This window comes from Castor canadensis, chromosome 19 (assembly GCF_047511655.1).
Source record: "Castor canadensis chromosome 19, mCasCan1.hap1v2, whole genome shotgun sequence".
In the NCBI taxonomy this organism is placed as follows: Eukaryota; Metazoa; Chordata; class Mammalia; order Rodentia; family Castoridae; genus Castor; species Castor canadensis.
In genome coordinates, this window is record NC_133404.1 from 9,373,418 (window position 1) to 9,388,372 (window position 14,955).

Below are 14,955 nucleotides of genomic sequence, written 5' to 3' on the forward strand. Positions count from 1 at the left end.
TCGAAATTTTCCTAATTCTAACCTGCCTCAGTAGCACACTTGCCTAGCATATGCAAGACTTGGTTTCACTCCCAGCACTACACACTCACACCAAGTCCAAACAGGACCCTTTCCTAAAGAAATAAAGTAATCAATGTGCACTCCCCTGACTCAAAAAACAATCACCAAGTACAAGTGGTTTCACAGGAAAGTTCTAATCAAAGTTTTAAAGATCATGCTATTCACAATGATAGTATTCTAGAGTATAAAGGACAAAAATGTAAAAATATTTTATACCAAAAACTGGCAAGAAGAGAAAAAGACAATCCAATCTCACTTAACAATATCAATGCAAAAATGAGCAAGTTTAGAGCTTTAAGGTACAATGAGAGAACTAATGTAACAAATTTTTGCTGCTCTTTTCAAAAAAAAGAAAACTCCATGAAATGATGAGTATGTTAATTTGCTTCACTGCAGAACCTTTTTACTATCTACATACATCCCATAACGGCTGCCTTAAATATGTACAATAAAATTTGTTTCTAAAAATATTAGCAGATTTAATTCAATACCAACAACAAAACTCCATCCTGACTAAGCATGATTATTTCAGGAATCCAAGGATGATCCCATATTAAGAAGGCTGTTTCCCATCACTTGGGAGACTGAGGCATTGAGACTGAGGCAATTTTGAGGCCAGCCTGCCCTGCATAGTAATAAACTGTGTTTCAAAAAAAAAAAAAGTTCCCATAATGGTAGCGTTGAGTAGAACATTTGCACTGTCATCTTCATAAACGGTAGCTTACTGTGATGCTAGGGACTTCTGGAATTTCTCCCTGGCTGCCCCTGGTTTCTCACTGCAATAGGATGCAATACTGACAGTGAAAACTGGTGAACAAGGGACAGTACAAACTTTAAAATTACCATCTAGGAAACTATTTATCTTAATCAAACTGAATAAAACTGTGCCTCCATGGAGATTAGTTCTGCAGTGTTCTGTGAAAAAGGTTCTAACTTCATCTCTTTTTCCCCAGTTCGAATTCATTACTTCTGTTCTGTCACTTTCAGGACATGAGGTCTGAAGCCCCCTCCCCCAGTGACAGCCTGAGGTAGATATGTCCCTTCCACCTCCTTTATCCAGGCCTCCCTCCCCGCTCCCAGTCTCCCCCACTTGACTTCATCTTCTAGCTCATCTTCAGGCACTCAGTGTAAACTTGTTAGGATTAATCAGATAAATTCAGATGATAGAGATGTAATTTCCTTGGTTCCACTCTTAAGAATCCACTCTACAAATATATTGGTCCCTATATTTTAATGGTGTATGTACACATATGATTATAGAATTATTTCTATGAAAACAACAAAAATGACCATCAACAAGACACTGAACAAGGAAGTATGTCACTCCCATACAATGGAAACACAGTACAGTCTTGATCTTAGACGGCTCTGGGAGGTCTTGGGCGTAGAGGCTGGGATGTCAGAGAAAAGCAGCTAATAGACTCAGGTCTCCAAGAGGATAATGGGTTCGAGATGTTTCCTGCTCAAGACTGGGCCGGTTTGTGTGAAGATGTGCGTGCCTGGGAGTTTGATAATGTAGAAGGTGACTTTTCTGATCAGCTAGGAGTTAAACTAGAGAACATGGAGACTTAATAGCATAGCAGCCATGAGAAGTACTGACAGACCCTATAACCTTGAACTATATGCTGCATTCAAGGACAGAGAAGCTGGGATGGATGCCTTTAAAAACATATTCATTTCATTATCTGCTTGGATTTGTTTTTGTTTCTCTAACAAAAAATAAATGTTTTGAACTTAAATAAATAAATTCAGTAGATCTATGTATGTTGATCTGGAAAGCTGTCCAGGATATATTATGAAGTAATGGGGAGGAAAGTTTTAGATCCATGCTAATATGATTCTATCTCTTTTTAAAATTTCATATGCATAGACTAATGCGTCATTATCCCAGAAGCTAACATATCTGTTGCATAGTTATAAAGAAGTCAAAAATCTTTGTAAAAAGAAAATACCACTAATATGACCCAATACAAATACAGGAATATTATGAAGAGCAGGTCACACTCAGGAAGGTCACATACGAGAGAGGCAGGGTAAAAGAAGGAAGTTAAGAAGGTGAATGTGGTGGATGTACTCTCTATACAAAAATGAATATAGAATTTTTAAGCCAGTTTAAATCACCATAAGAAAGGAACTAAGGTAGGAAGTCGAAGGTAGGAGATGAACCAAATCAGGCAATAACACTTATAAACATGGAAGTGCCACAAGGAAACGCCCAGGCTAGCTATCTTACACAATCAAAAATATCATTTTTTGTCTTCTTCTTCTTTTATTATACAAAATTGGAGAACAGGAGGGCAGAACAGGTTCTGCCTGGGGGGGTTGGTACCAGTGGGAGGGGGAGAAGGTGGGGAAAAGGGTAGGAAGGTAAATATAGGGCAAATACTGTGCACACATGTATATAAATGAAAAACTGAGACCTGCTGAAACTATGCCAGGAAAGGGGGGGAGGGGCAAAAGGAGAATGATGGAGGGGGTGAATTCAAGTACAATACGTTTCATATATTGTAAGAACTTTTATAAATGCCACAATGTACCCCTACCCAGTGCAACAATTAGAAAAAGAAAAAAAATACCATTAATAAAGTAACCACCTCTAAAATCAGTCTCCAAACACACACCACCCACTCGAATCAATTTCCATTAATCTGGTCAGCATCTTCCTGTGGTGGCCACTGGCCCACAGGAACCTTCAGGAGTGACATTAACAGTCTCTGCATGGTCTGCAGAAGCTCTGGGTTTTCTGATGTCTCTGTGCTATTTACAGAAGCAACCACGAGGGTGCTTTAAGATCATCAGGAACTTGGATCTCTTATTTGCCAAGTGATGCGTTTGAGGTCATATGTCTAGTTGATGGCAAAGCTAATCTTGAACGTACTCTTGTTCCCATGGTTTTGCCACCACTTAAATCATTCAGCTGCTTCATTCTCTGGGGCTCCATCAGATTAAACCTACTCCACGAAGTCTTCTAGGATTCCCATAGCAAGAAATGATGCCCCCTATCACTGAACCCAGGCAACACAAGACCTGAATTACTTCTAGAGACTTCATGGCTGCCTGCCTTGGCTTGATTGCAGATATATGAAGCTATCTGCCCCACTCTTCCATGATCTCCTGAGGGACATTCACTCCTTCTCTGTTGGGGTGGGGCAAATAAGGGGAGTAGGGTACAAAGTTAAATGATGCATTCATTCTCAGAGTCTTGTAATCATAGGATCACCTTAGTCCCAGCCTTGGCAACACTTGACAGAAATAAAGATCTACCATATCTTGTAATGTTGCCATATGCAGCTATAGCTATGGATGAGTGAACTGCCCAAGGTCAGTCAGCTGGAGGCTGATGGCACAGGAATTCCAGAGCGTTCCTACTTCTGACATTGCATAAAGCATCATACTGGGTTCCTGGAGAGGACTAGGAGAAAACATTGCAAAGACAGTGGGACACGGGTGCCACTCCCAAACACTCACACACTACATGCTGAGGTAGATTGCCTATGAAAGACAGGAGCTCTTTGCCAATTCCATTTTCTGACATTTCCAAAATAGTGATTTCTTAATAAAATATTCATTCTCCAAGAAATAATTTGACAGATGAAAAGGTGAAAAAAAAATTGGTAAAAAAGGTAAAAAATGAAATGAGTCTATTTATCATTCTCTTTGTCCTAGGTTCTGAAACACTTTTGTACTTTTGCATTCAGTTTCTAGGCTGAGCTGGCCAGCTGATGAGTGAGGCCAGCCAGCTCCTAACATCTCATCTGGGCCACATGGAGGGACATAGTGCTCAGGCTTCACGCTCGCCATCTGCCAAATCACTCCAGTTACACTTCCATTTGCAGTAATGGGAACAAAAACTGAGGTTCCCATTGACTTGTGGCTGAATGGTTTTCCAAGTCCAAAGAAGCTTCTGAATCCAGGCTATTCTCTGTGCCCGCAGGTGGATTCATGACCCAAAAGTCGCTCTCCCTTGATTTGGTGTATTGCCCCAAACAGCAACCAAACCAGCTGGGTCAGTACCAAACAGCATCCAGGAATGGCTTGCTCTTCTTCTGCCAAGACAGGCCATGTAACATCAGCCTACTAGATTCCAGATTCCTGGCCTTTCTTCTCTGTGGACATCTTTCAACCATTGAGGAACGACATCCATGACACATTCTCCCCTATGGCTTCTCTAATCTTCTGCCTCTCAGACCTCCCCTAATCTGGCATTCTGCATATTAGAGAAAGTATGATAAAAGCCTATTAATAAAAAAATCTTTGAGTTGATGAGACAATTTAAAGAAGGCAAGAAATTCTTAATCCTTCTTGATTGGTGTGCAGTCATCAAATCATGTTATCACAGGTGGATATTCCTTACTGATTCCTACCATGAAATCACCCTTAGTCTTCTCAAGAAGGCTGAGGATCATTCATTACACACTATGCTACTGCTAATTACTAAGCAAAAAATACATGAATGCCTTTCACTATGTTTGGATGTTGGCGCATTCTGCCTCTACGGCCCTCCACCAGGTGGCCTCCCGTCACACGTCCCACACTTCTGCTTTTGCTTGGAGCTAGTGCACCTTAGACAATGGAGGCCCCACCTGTGACTGGTTTTGCCAGCATTTACCCATTTCCCTTTCCTATGGCTGTTCGCACCTCCAGTGGACTGCCTCTGACACAAAGCTACCCCTGAGAAGCCAAACTGCCCAGATGTAAGAATTAGGACCACTCCAGATCAAACTTCTAAAATGTCAATTCCGACCAGTTAGAAGACACAGCCCCAAATTTACACCTGTTCTTCAGTACATTCTTTTCTTGTGCCTCCCCAGAGCTAGCCAAAAGCTAGCCAAGACCCTATCTCAACCAGTAACAAGCTGGGCACAATGACACACACCTGTCATCTCAGCTATGTGGGAAGCATAAAAAGCAGGGTCATGGTGCAGGTCAGCTTTGGCATCTGAAAAGTAACTTGAAAGCAAAAAGGACTGGGACATGGCTCAGGTGGTAGAGGTCTTGATTAGTAAGAGCAAGGCCTGAGTTCAAACCCCAGTACTGCCACACACAAAGAAAGAATTATCTAAATTTACATAAACTTGATACCATTCACAGTGTTCTTAGAGGACAGATGACATGGGGAGGGAAATGCAAGGAGACTTTACCTTTTACTTTTTAAGACAGCTTTATTGAGATGTATTTCATACACCACAATTAATTTAAATTATACAATTCAAATTTTCAGTTTATTTACAGAGATGGACAACCATCACCATGGGAAGCTTAGAACATTCTTATGACTGAAGAGAAATGCCCTACCCATCCTTCCCTCATTTTCCCAATAACCACCCAGCCCTAAGCAGCTTCTGCAGATGTACCTGCTCCGAACTTCTCATATAAACAGAACGTACAACGTATGGCCCTCGGTGCTGGCTTCTTTCACTAAGGTCCATCCACACTGCACATGGACCAGTACTTCAGTCCTGTACAAGTGAATAATATTCCAAAATGAGGTCTGGGTTGACCTCATTTTGTTTAACCATGTATCTGTTGATGGGTATTGAATTGTGTCTAAATGTGGGCTATTTACAGCTACATATTTGGCTAGGTGTGTTTATGTGACTTTTTGAGTGGACATGGACTCTCATTATCTCCTATTTTCTAGGTCATGTGGTAATTCCATGTTTAACACTTTGAAGAAATGAAAATTGTTTTTGCAAAATTGCTACAGCATCATACACTACGATGTATAACAACCATGTATGAGAGCTCCAATGTCTGTCAGTCCTCATGAGTACTTGTCATTGTCCTGTTTATTTTGGCCGCAGTGGTGACTATGAAGTGGCACCTCATTGTGGTTTGAGTTACATTTCCCTCGTGACTAGTGAGCTGAGCACCTTTTCAGGTGCCTGTTGGTCACTTGTCTGCCTTATTTGGAGAAATATCTATTCAGATCCTTTGCCCATGTTAATCAGGTTATTTGTCTATTTACAACTGAGTTGTAAGAGCTCTGAATATAGTCCCTTATCAGATACACAGCTTACAAATATTTTATTTATCTCAGTGTCTTTTCACTTTCTTGATGCTATCCTCTGAAAAACACAAAAAATTAATTTTGATACAGCTCATTATACCTGTTTTTTCTTTTGTCAAGTTTGCTTTTGATTTTGTATCTAAGAAACCATTTCCTCACCTGAGGTTATAAACATTTATTCCTGTGTCTCCTTCTAAGGGTTTTGTCATTTTTGCTCTTGCACCTTGGTTTTGATTCATTTCAAGTTAATTTTTGCACATTCTCTTTTGCATATGGACACTCATACATATATATGTTATACCCCAACATTAACTTATTTTTGACAAGAATGCTAAGACAATTAAATGTGGAATGAATAATCTTTTTGACAAAATGTGCTGGGCAAACTGAGTGTCCACATGCAAAAGAGAATGTGCAAAAATTAATGTTATAATGCAACTCCCTGTATAACCATCATAAACAAACAAAAGTGTCATTTTTCAAAAATGAAGGACAGGAAGGTCCTGTCTGGAGGTGGGTACCAGTGGGAGTGGGGAGGGCATAAGAAAAGGGTGAAGGAGGGTGAATAGGGTGGAGGTACTATGTATTCTTGTATGAAAATGGAACAGTGAGACCTGTTGAAACTGTTCTAAGAAGAAGGGACAAAGGAGAAAGATGGAGGGGTGAATCTAACTAAGATATATTGTAAACACTTTTGTAAATATCACAATATACCCCCAGTATAAATATAAGTATACTAATAAGAAAATTTGAAGAAAAAAAACCATTACTTTTACTGGTCTGAGAACAAACTCAAATCAATAATTTTACATTTTTATGACAGATATATTAAGAAGCAACCAAACACTATGCTAGTCATCAAACTGCTTACTTTATTCTGACTCAACTCTTATCCAGGCTGTTCTTTTGTTAAGTCTAAAACAATAATACCCAGCATAAATACTACATAAGAAGCAAATTAAAACCATGTCAATTTTGCCTCTGGGGGAAAAGTCAGTTGATGTCCAGGCACAATGCTCACACCTATAATCCTGGCTACTTGGGAGCCAGAGATCAGGAGGAGGATCAAGGTTCACAGCCAGCTAGGGTGGAAAGTTGTTGAAACCCCCATTTCAATCTGTTGTGCTAGCTACATAGGAGGATCATAGTCCAGGCAAACGTATGGCCCTATTTGAAAAATAATTAAAGCAAAAAGGACTGAGTTCACTACAAGTATAAGGCCCTGAGTTCCAACATCAGTACCAACACCAAAAAAAAAAAATTGACAAAGCTGAGTGCAGTGGTTCATAACTGTAATCTCGGCTATACGAGTCAAGTCCTGCCTGGGTAAAAAGCACAAGACCCTATCTGAATTAAAAAAAAAAACCCTAAAACCAAAAGGGCTGGGGACATGGCTCAAATGGTATTGCACTTACACAGCAAGAGCAAGGTCCTGAATTCAAACTCCAGTACTGCCAAAAAAAATTAATTGACCATAAATGTGAGGGCTTATGTCTAGACTCTCGACTCTACACCATTGATTTATTTGTTTTATTTCTGGGTTAATACCACATTGTTTTGATTATTACAGCTTTATAGTATGTTGTGAAGTTAGGAAGTAAGAATTCCCCCCACTCGTTTTTTGACTATTCTTGGATCTTTACATTTCTATAATGAACTTTAGAACCAGCTTATCAATAGCTGCAAAAATAGCAAATCTGCAATTTTTTCCGGCAGAACTTAAACCATGTAGTTGGGATTACAGGTGTGAGCCACTATGCCTGCCTGTCAATTGATTTTGGGCAGGCGAGGTGGTACTAGGGTTTAAACTCAGGGCCTCACTCTTGGCTGCCCCTCTACCACTGAAACCTGCCTTTTGCTTTAGTTATTTTTTAAATAGTGTCCCCATTTTTGTCTAGATTGGCCTGGACCACTCTCCTATTTATGCCGCCCACGTAGCTGGGATAGAGCAGCCATATTTTTACATGTCCTTGTTTTGCTTCATTTGGTTTCAATGATGGGGTTTGGATATATGGACACCTTGGTCAGAATTACTCCACTGAGCTGAATACTTTGTATTGTGTGTTCCTATGGTGTCAATAAAGACATACCCCAAAATCTATAAAGAGCCCTAATTGCTAATGAGCTAAGCCCGTCTAATTTCCTCACGTCACCCCATAAGTTCACAGGTTACAGCTACTAGAAAAAGTGGTGACAAAAGAAATCCTCTGTTAGACCAGGGGGATGGCTCAAGAGAGCACCTGCCTAGCAAGTGCTGAGGCCTCGGGTTCAGTCTCCAGTGCCACCATATATATAGAGAGAGGGAGAGGAGATAGGTAAATGATAGATAGAGAGATAGAGAATCTTCTCCTAACTCCTATTCCAAATATTCTTATGAATTAGAAACTCTATCTGATTATTGCAATTGATATTGTAGGGGAGTGGACATAAATCAGTCTTGTCACTAAATTATATTCATTTGAATTTGCTACTCATCTGTCTCTCTCTCTCTCTCTCTCATACACACACACACACACACACACACACACACACACAAACACACAGCTTCCAGTATGCTCTGCAAAGACTTTATAAACTCCTTCATAAGCTCAATCACATAGAGAAAAGTGCCTTTTCCTTCTTTCGGGGGGGTCTAGTGGCAAAGCTGAATGCTCAGCTGTGGGGCTTCTTTTAAAAGAAAAGATTGGCTCTCTGATTGAACATAAACAATTATAAACAAGGAACACATTATATAAGCAAGATTTGCATGTGTAGATTGACTAGCATCCCTTAACTTCTCTCCTCCCAGCAAAAACATGGTAGGGGATGGCTTAGACTGATTAAATTTAAATATTCACGTAGTTCTCAGCCATCTCATGAGTTAATTGCCAATACATCAAATGCAGTAGACAGAAAACCATTCTCTCATATATGTCTTAATAATGGACCAACATTGCATTAAAAGTCTGTTTTTTCTTTCTGATGAACTTAACGTGGAGGCCAACTCTGAATAGTTGCAATCCGTGATTTGCCCATGTGCTGAGTATGCTTCGGGGACCAGACCTCTCAGCCTTGCAAATTCCATACATAGTAATCATGTAAAATTAACAACATTTTGCTGAGTTTGCAGACTCTTATCTCTATAGCTCACTTGTGGTGCTGGAGAGCAGAGAAACTTAAAGTAGCAAAGAAAGTAAAGAAAATAAGGTAATTTACATAAATGATGCTTTGTAAGCTGTTGCAGGAGAAAAGTGTCAGCTATTACCACGGTGATGATGGTGATGGTGATGGTGATGAGACAGAAATCAGAGGCCTTGATTCTACTCTTTGGCTATGCTGTCTTGGCTAGTTTTCTGATGCTTTGTAGGTTCTGGACAGATGCTACAGGAATTGGCCCACTGCCTAGTGTCCCCAGCAGGTGTAACAGGATTCCTGTCCCCCAAAAAAGGAAAGAAAGAGGCTCTCTTTTTCTGAGTTGAATACAATAGGCCTTGAGCCTTCTAATTAGCCTTAGAGTTTGGCCTCCAGCTCTCAGACCTCCATCTCTTCATCTCCTCTCCCTCCCACTCCTACCACCCTCCACCTACCACCAGAAAAGCTAAGCCAAAGATGGGATGGACCAAAAAAGGTGACATGTAAGAAAAACAGAGAGGGGCTTTTTTGATGTGAAAAGAGATCTATTTTTTAAAATACAGCTTGACAGAAATATCAGTTGATCAGTTGTCCAAGCGTAACATCAACTGTCAAAAGAGCAGGAAGGTCCCTGTTGCTGGAATGTGGAGTCAGAGGATTAAGGCTAGTTTGTAGGATTTCTGTCACATGATAGGCAGGAGGTGCTGAACCTGATGACTTGTAGGACTATGATTCCAGAAGGCATTCAATTCAATTCAATTCAAGGCAAAAACAAATCTGAACACTTCAAGATCTTAGAGTTGGAATGAGTCCTGCCCTTTAAAGTCAAATTTAATTCTATGTAAGTGACAAATGTACATCACCTTTTACTTAGCTTTCTCCATTGCCACACCTTGAAAAAGTCCTGGGGGACCAGCTGTACCCCAGTCCTGCCCTCCTCAGAGGCATTAGCACTCTTGTAGATGTGGGAGAGGACACATGTCAACTTGCTTGGATACATAGGGCCCTGGGCAGGCCCTCCAGGGCCTGTGGTTGCTCATGATACCCAAGTGCCACCTGTGCTTGTGGCCAAGGTTGCTGCTTCTTAGCACCAGCCATGAACTGTCACAATATTAGGAAAGGTGACACACCAGGCAACATGGAGGTTCCAGGCACACACAACCCTGGGGAGGCCACAAAGCCTGTTACCCATCCCCCTTAAGAATTCAGAAGTCACAAACTTTCAGGATGCACTGGGGAAAGAACAGCTAGGAAAGGAGATTTATGCTTGGAGTGAAAAACCCATCTCTCCAGGAAAACACACGTTGTCCTGAGAGTGGCTCGTTGCACCATTCTGGGAAGTCATTCACAGCTCTTTCAGTTTCCCATGCACTACCCTCAGCCCACTGCAGCTCCGTGATAGCCTCCATCACTCTGTGACCTTGTGGCATGCAGGCTGCCAACTCCAAAGGGCCCTTTTCCAGTCCTTGCTGAGAAGCATGTCAGACTCACCCTCCCCACAGCCTCTGGAAGTGCTAGCCACTCCAATCTCACTTCTTCTTTGACTTCTCTCTTCTTAGTTGTTAATCCTTCACAATATTCCTTCAACAAATACCTGTTGATACCTTGTATGTGCCAAGCACTGACAGAGGCACTAGGAACCCAATGGTGAACAAAAGCAAGGATTGTTTCCAGTCCTGATGGAAGCTGCACTCCAACAGGAAAATCATCTGTTCACCAAATAACCATCAAATTTCCCCAGGGGCTCAGCGCAATGGCTCATGCCTGTGATCGCCCCTATTTGGGAGGTAGAGATTGGGAGGACTGAAGTTCAAGCCAGTCTGGGCAAAAAGTCTGCAAGACTCCATCTCAGCCAATAAAGTCTGGGGGTGGTGGCAAAGTATCCATCCCAGCCACCTGGAAAGCATAAATAGGAGGACTGTGGTCCAGGCCAGTCTGGGAATTAAGTGAGACCCTACTGGGTACTGGGGTTCAAACTCAGGGCCTCATGCTTGCTAGGCAGGCACCCTAACACCTGAGCAACTCTACTGGTCATTTTTGAGTATTTTCAGGATAGGATCTTTGCCCCAGCTGGGTTCAAACTGTGATCCTCCTGATCTCTGCCTCCTGAGTAGTTAGGATTTACAGGCATGAGCCACCAGCGTCTGGCTGAGACCCTATTTTTAAAATAACCAAAGCAAAAACAGCTGAGGGCATGACTCAAGTGGTAGAATTCCTGCCTAGCAAGCACAAGGCCCTGTGTTCAAACCCCAGCACCACAAAAAAGAAAAGAAAAGAAAAAATATTCTACCTGGAAAAATTGATTTGGGGGAGGAGGGATACTATGTAGCTAAGGAGGTCTATTAGAGGCAATGTGACTTAGACAAAGAAGTCTAGAAAGTCCACCATGAATCTAAAGGGTGAATGGGTGGTAACTAGATGCCCTGGTGTGGAAGCCCAGTGTGATTTGGGACAAGGAACAGCCCATAGAAATGCCATCTTGGCAGAGGAAAGACAGTAAGTATGGAGGAAGGTGTCTTAGGTCATTTTCCCTAGAAGCAGAGCCTGACAGGAACTCAGGCACATGTGACCTGTCAAGGGCAGTTCTCAGGAGAAACAGAATGGAGGAGCTAGACAACATGTAGACTCAGCTAGAGCCTAGCCTCAGCCAGATTCTGTGGTGAGCTCTGGACAGGAAATATACTACAGTTGCTTCCCCTTGAGGCAGGGTGAAATAGTCTTTTGTGTGGGTTCCTGCATAAACCATCATTTGCTGTGGGAACTGTGAGACATATAACCTATAGACAAAGTAGCTCCTATTGACCAAGAGTGGTTCTCCGGAGGAGCCAGCTGTGATCCTTTAGCAGCCGACACGCTCCGCAGCAGGAATGTGGGTGCCTCAACCCTGGAAGGAGATCTGAGCAAGACACCCACAGTATCTGCTGCAGGAGCCAATATGGCCAGAATCCTGAGCAAAAGGAAGCTCTTCTAGATCCTGGGCCTCAGCTAAGTGTTTCCCCTCTCCCCTGACCTGAGTTTTCTTTCCTGTAGAATCTTTGAGAGCTTCTCTGGCCCATTCACACTCCATGGGTACGATCTTTTCGCTCCCCAAGTGGGATTTCACACAGAGCAGCCCCGTCTGCTTAATTGCAGGACCTTCTTAGGTTGGTTATCAGTGTCATCTTCAGCTCTCCAACAAGAGAACCAGAAAAGTCACTCAGAAAATGCCTGAGAGTTCATGCCAGAAGTTTCTGACCTCTTTGAGAGGTCAGAAGAAGGTTGGTCACTCAGACAGGAGCCTCCGACATGGGTAACCAGGAATGTCAGAGCTGAAGCCAAGGAGAAGAAGAGAGTGGAGCTAGCCTAGGGACAAGCAGGACAGAGAAGCCTGGCATGTTTTAGAGTGTGGCCAAGGCAAGAACAGACAGGGAGGAGTCGATTCCCCCAGGGACTCTTCAAGCTGCTCAAGTGTTTCCCACAAACTGGAGGACTTTGGCTGGGCAAGTGGAAGCTTTTCATTTTCTCTTCTAGCTTTTCTCAGGAACTTCTACTGAGCTAATGCTCAGATTCTGTGTATCAGTTAAACACTAAAAGCAGAGAATGGAGCAGGCATCAGAAGTGGGGATGGAGGGGAGAAAAATTGTTTTGGTGGGACTGGGGTTTGAACTCAAAGCTTCACACTTGCAAATCAAGTACTCTACTATACACTTGAACACTTGTACACTGTGAACTTGAGCCACACCTCCAGTTCATCTTGCTCTGGTGTCGCAAGCGCTTATTGGTTCAATTGAGTAGAGAGAGACAGTACTCAGGAGACTCTTATTTCAGAGAACAGGGTTTTTATTCAAACAAATTCACACAGTACTTTCCTATGGATCCTAACGCCTGTCTCTACTACCCTAGCCAGCCAGGAGTTACTCAGACCTTCCCTCAAGTCTTGCTTACCTTGCGACGTCTTCTCAGCAATGAGGGGGGGTGTAGCTGCACCCCAGGGGATCCTCACAGCCGCCTTCAGTGCAGGTCCAGTTCATGGTTCACGGCAACACCCAGTGGTCGTGGCAAGAAGGGGCACGCTCACAAGCGGCGGCTGCCTCTACATCAGGGTCTCAGGGGGACTCCTGACAACGTGGTCTCCGATGGGCAAGGAGGAGAGTGAGATTTTGGGTTCTGGCCTGAGTTTATATACCCGGTGGTGACCTCACCACTCCTGTTATCCACACTGTCACCTTAGGATTAGCTTGTTTGCATATCAGCCACCACCTTAGGTTTGGCTTATTAGCATATCAGCCTGTCATAATCCAGCTGGTTTCTAAGTCCTAACGCACACTAGCTAATACCTCTTATTTCAAATATTTTCATACTTTAAATAATACAATCCTTCAATACAACAACAATCTTATATGTGTTCACCACATCCGGTTATTTTGGAGATGGAGGGTCACCCACTATTTGCCCAGGCTGGCCTCAAACCATAATTCTACGGATCTCAGCGTCCCAAGTAGCCAGGATTACAGGCATGAGCCACTAGTGTCTGACCAGGATTTTTAACTGGAAAAAAACCTACATATATACATATATGGTATAATAGATATTACTAGCCTGCTCACAATAATGCATGCACTAAAATATAGAGCTTTAACAACTCAACCCCATTCCAGTTCAGTGTGACTTTCACAAGCAATTTCAGATTCCTGTATGTATAGAACAAGACAAGTATACCAATCCTTTATTGAACAACTGCGTGAACCTTTGCATATTTATTTACAGAGTGCTAGGTTTTACATAAATTGTTCTTTTTACTTCTTTCAACAATCCTTAGGAAGGTACTGAGGTATTATTATCTCCAGTCTACAAATGAGAGAACTGAATTTCCAAGGTCACCAATCTGGCAGATGGCAGAATTTGAAAACAAATTCAGATCTTTCTTTGGACCACAAAAGAACACTGACAACACAAATATTAGACCTGACATATGCAAATGAAGTTTTGTTGGGGGGCTGCTCCAAGGGTTCTTATCTTCACTGGGCTTAGGAATAAGCTCATGAGACACAAGGAGTGCACACACAGGTAGATTTATTAGGGATAGAACAGGCTGCATCTAAAGCAGCACAGCTGAGCCCAGAAACTGATAGCTCCCTGCTACAGTGGAAGTTAAGGCTTTATATGGACGCTTTAACTCCAGGTGAGGTGGGATCTTTCCATTGGTCGTGAATTCACGCACAGATTCTCATAACACCTCCTGATGAGCTGGCCTGTTTGCCCCTTATCTGGGCGAAACAACCTTGGAGCATCCTGTTTATCAACCCTGCGGCAGATTCGTGAGACTGCGTGTCTCATTATCAGGATGCAGGGCTTACAGTGCTCCCATAGGGTCTGGGGCCACTGACTCACTTCTCTGTTTTTAGATTCCCAGAACCAACAGTTTGCTTCATTCATATTTATGCCTCTGAGACTACAAAACTTTCTTCCTGAGAAACAACTGGGAAACCTGAAGCACAGTGGTCAGAACATCCTCACTGCTGCTGAGGCTTTGACTTCAGAAGAAAGAGTTGAGGTGACTTCCACAGTCATTTGCAGCAGAGGTTGGTTAGGCACGGAGTGGACAGTGCATGTGTCTTCATGTCAGCCCAGCTGTCTGTCTCTGCAGAGAAGTATACTCCCTATCCCCATGTCCGTGCCTCTTCCAAGCTCCTGAGTGTAAAGTAGCCACTCCTACTACCTCATCCTCCTGTCCATTGTGTTTGGTCTCCAAAGAGGATTTGTGGCCCAAGTAAGGCAAGTTAGGGAATCTCTAT

At 42.5% G+C, this 14,955-nt stretch overlaps 1 protein-coding gene across 7 annotated transcripts in view; it reads right to left on the reverse strand.

Moving 5' to 3' along the window:
* Positions 1-14,955, reverse strand: part of Mthfs (methenyltetrahydrofolate synthetase) — a 275,932-nt gene that overhangs the window by 120,730 nt on the left and 140,247 nt on the right. For 3 of the 7 annotated variants that reach the window (XM_074061485.1, XM_074061487.1, XM_074061488.1), the window contains exon 4: positions 1,136-14,951. The exons of 3 other annotated variants lie outside the window; for them this stretch is intronic. In XM_074061485.1, the coding sequence (XP_073917586.1) occupies positions 14,778-14,951 (174 nt within the window). In that variant the 3' untranslated portion in view covers positions 1,136-14,777. Of the gene's footprint in view, positions 1-1,135; positions 14,952-14,955 lie in introns of those variants that run through there. One more of the 7 variants, XM_074061482.1, reaches the window with a different exon arrangement.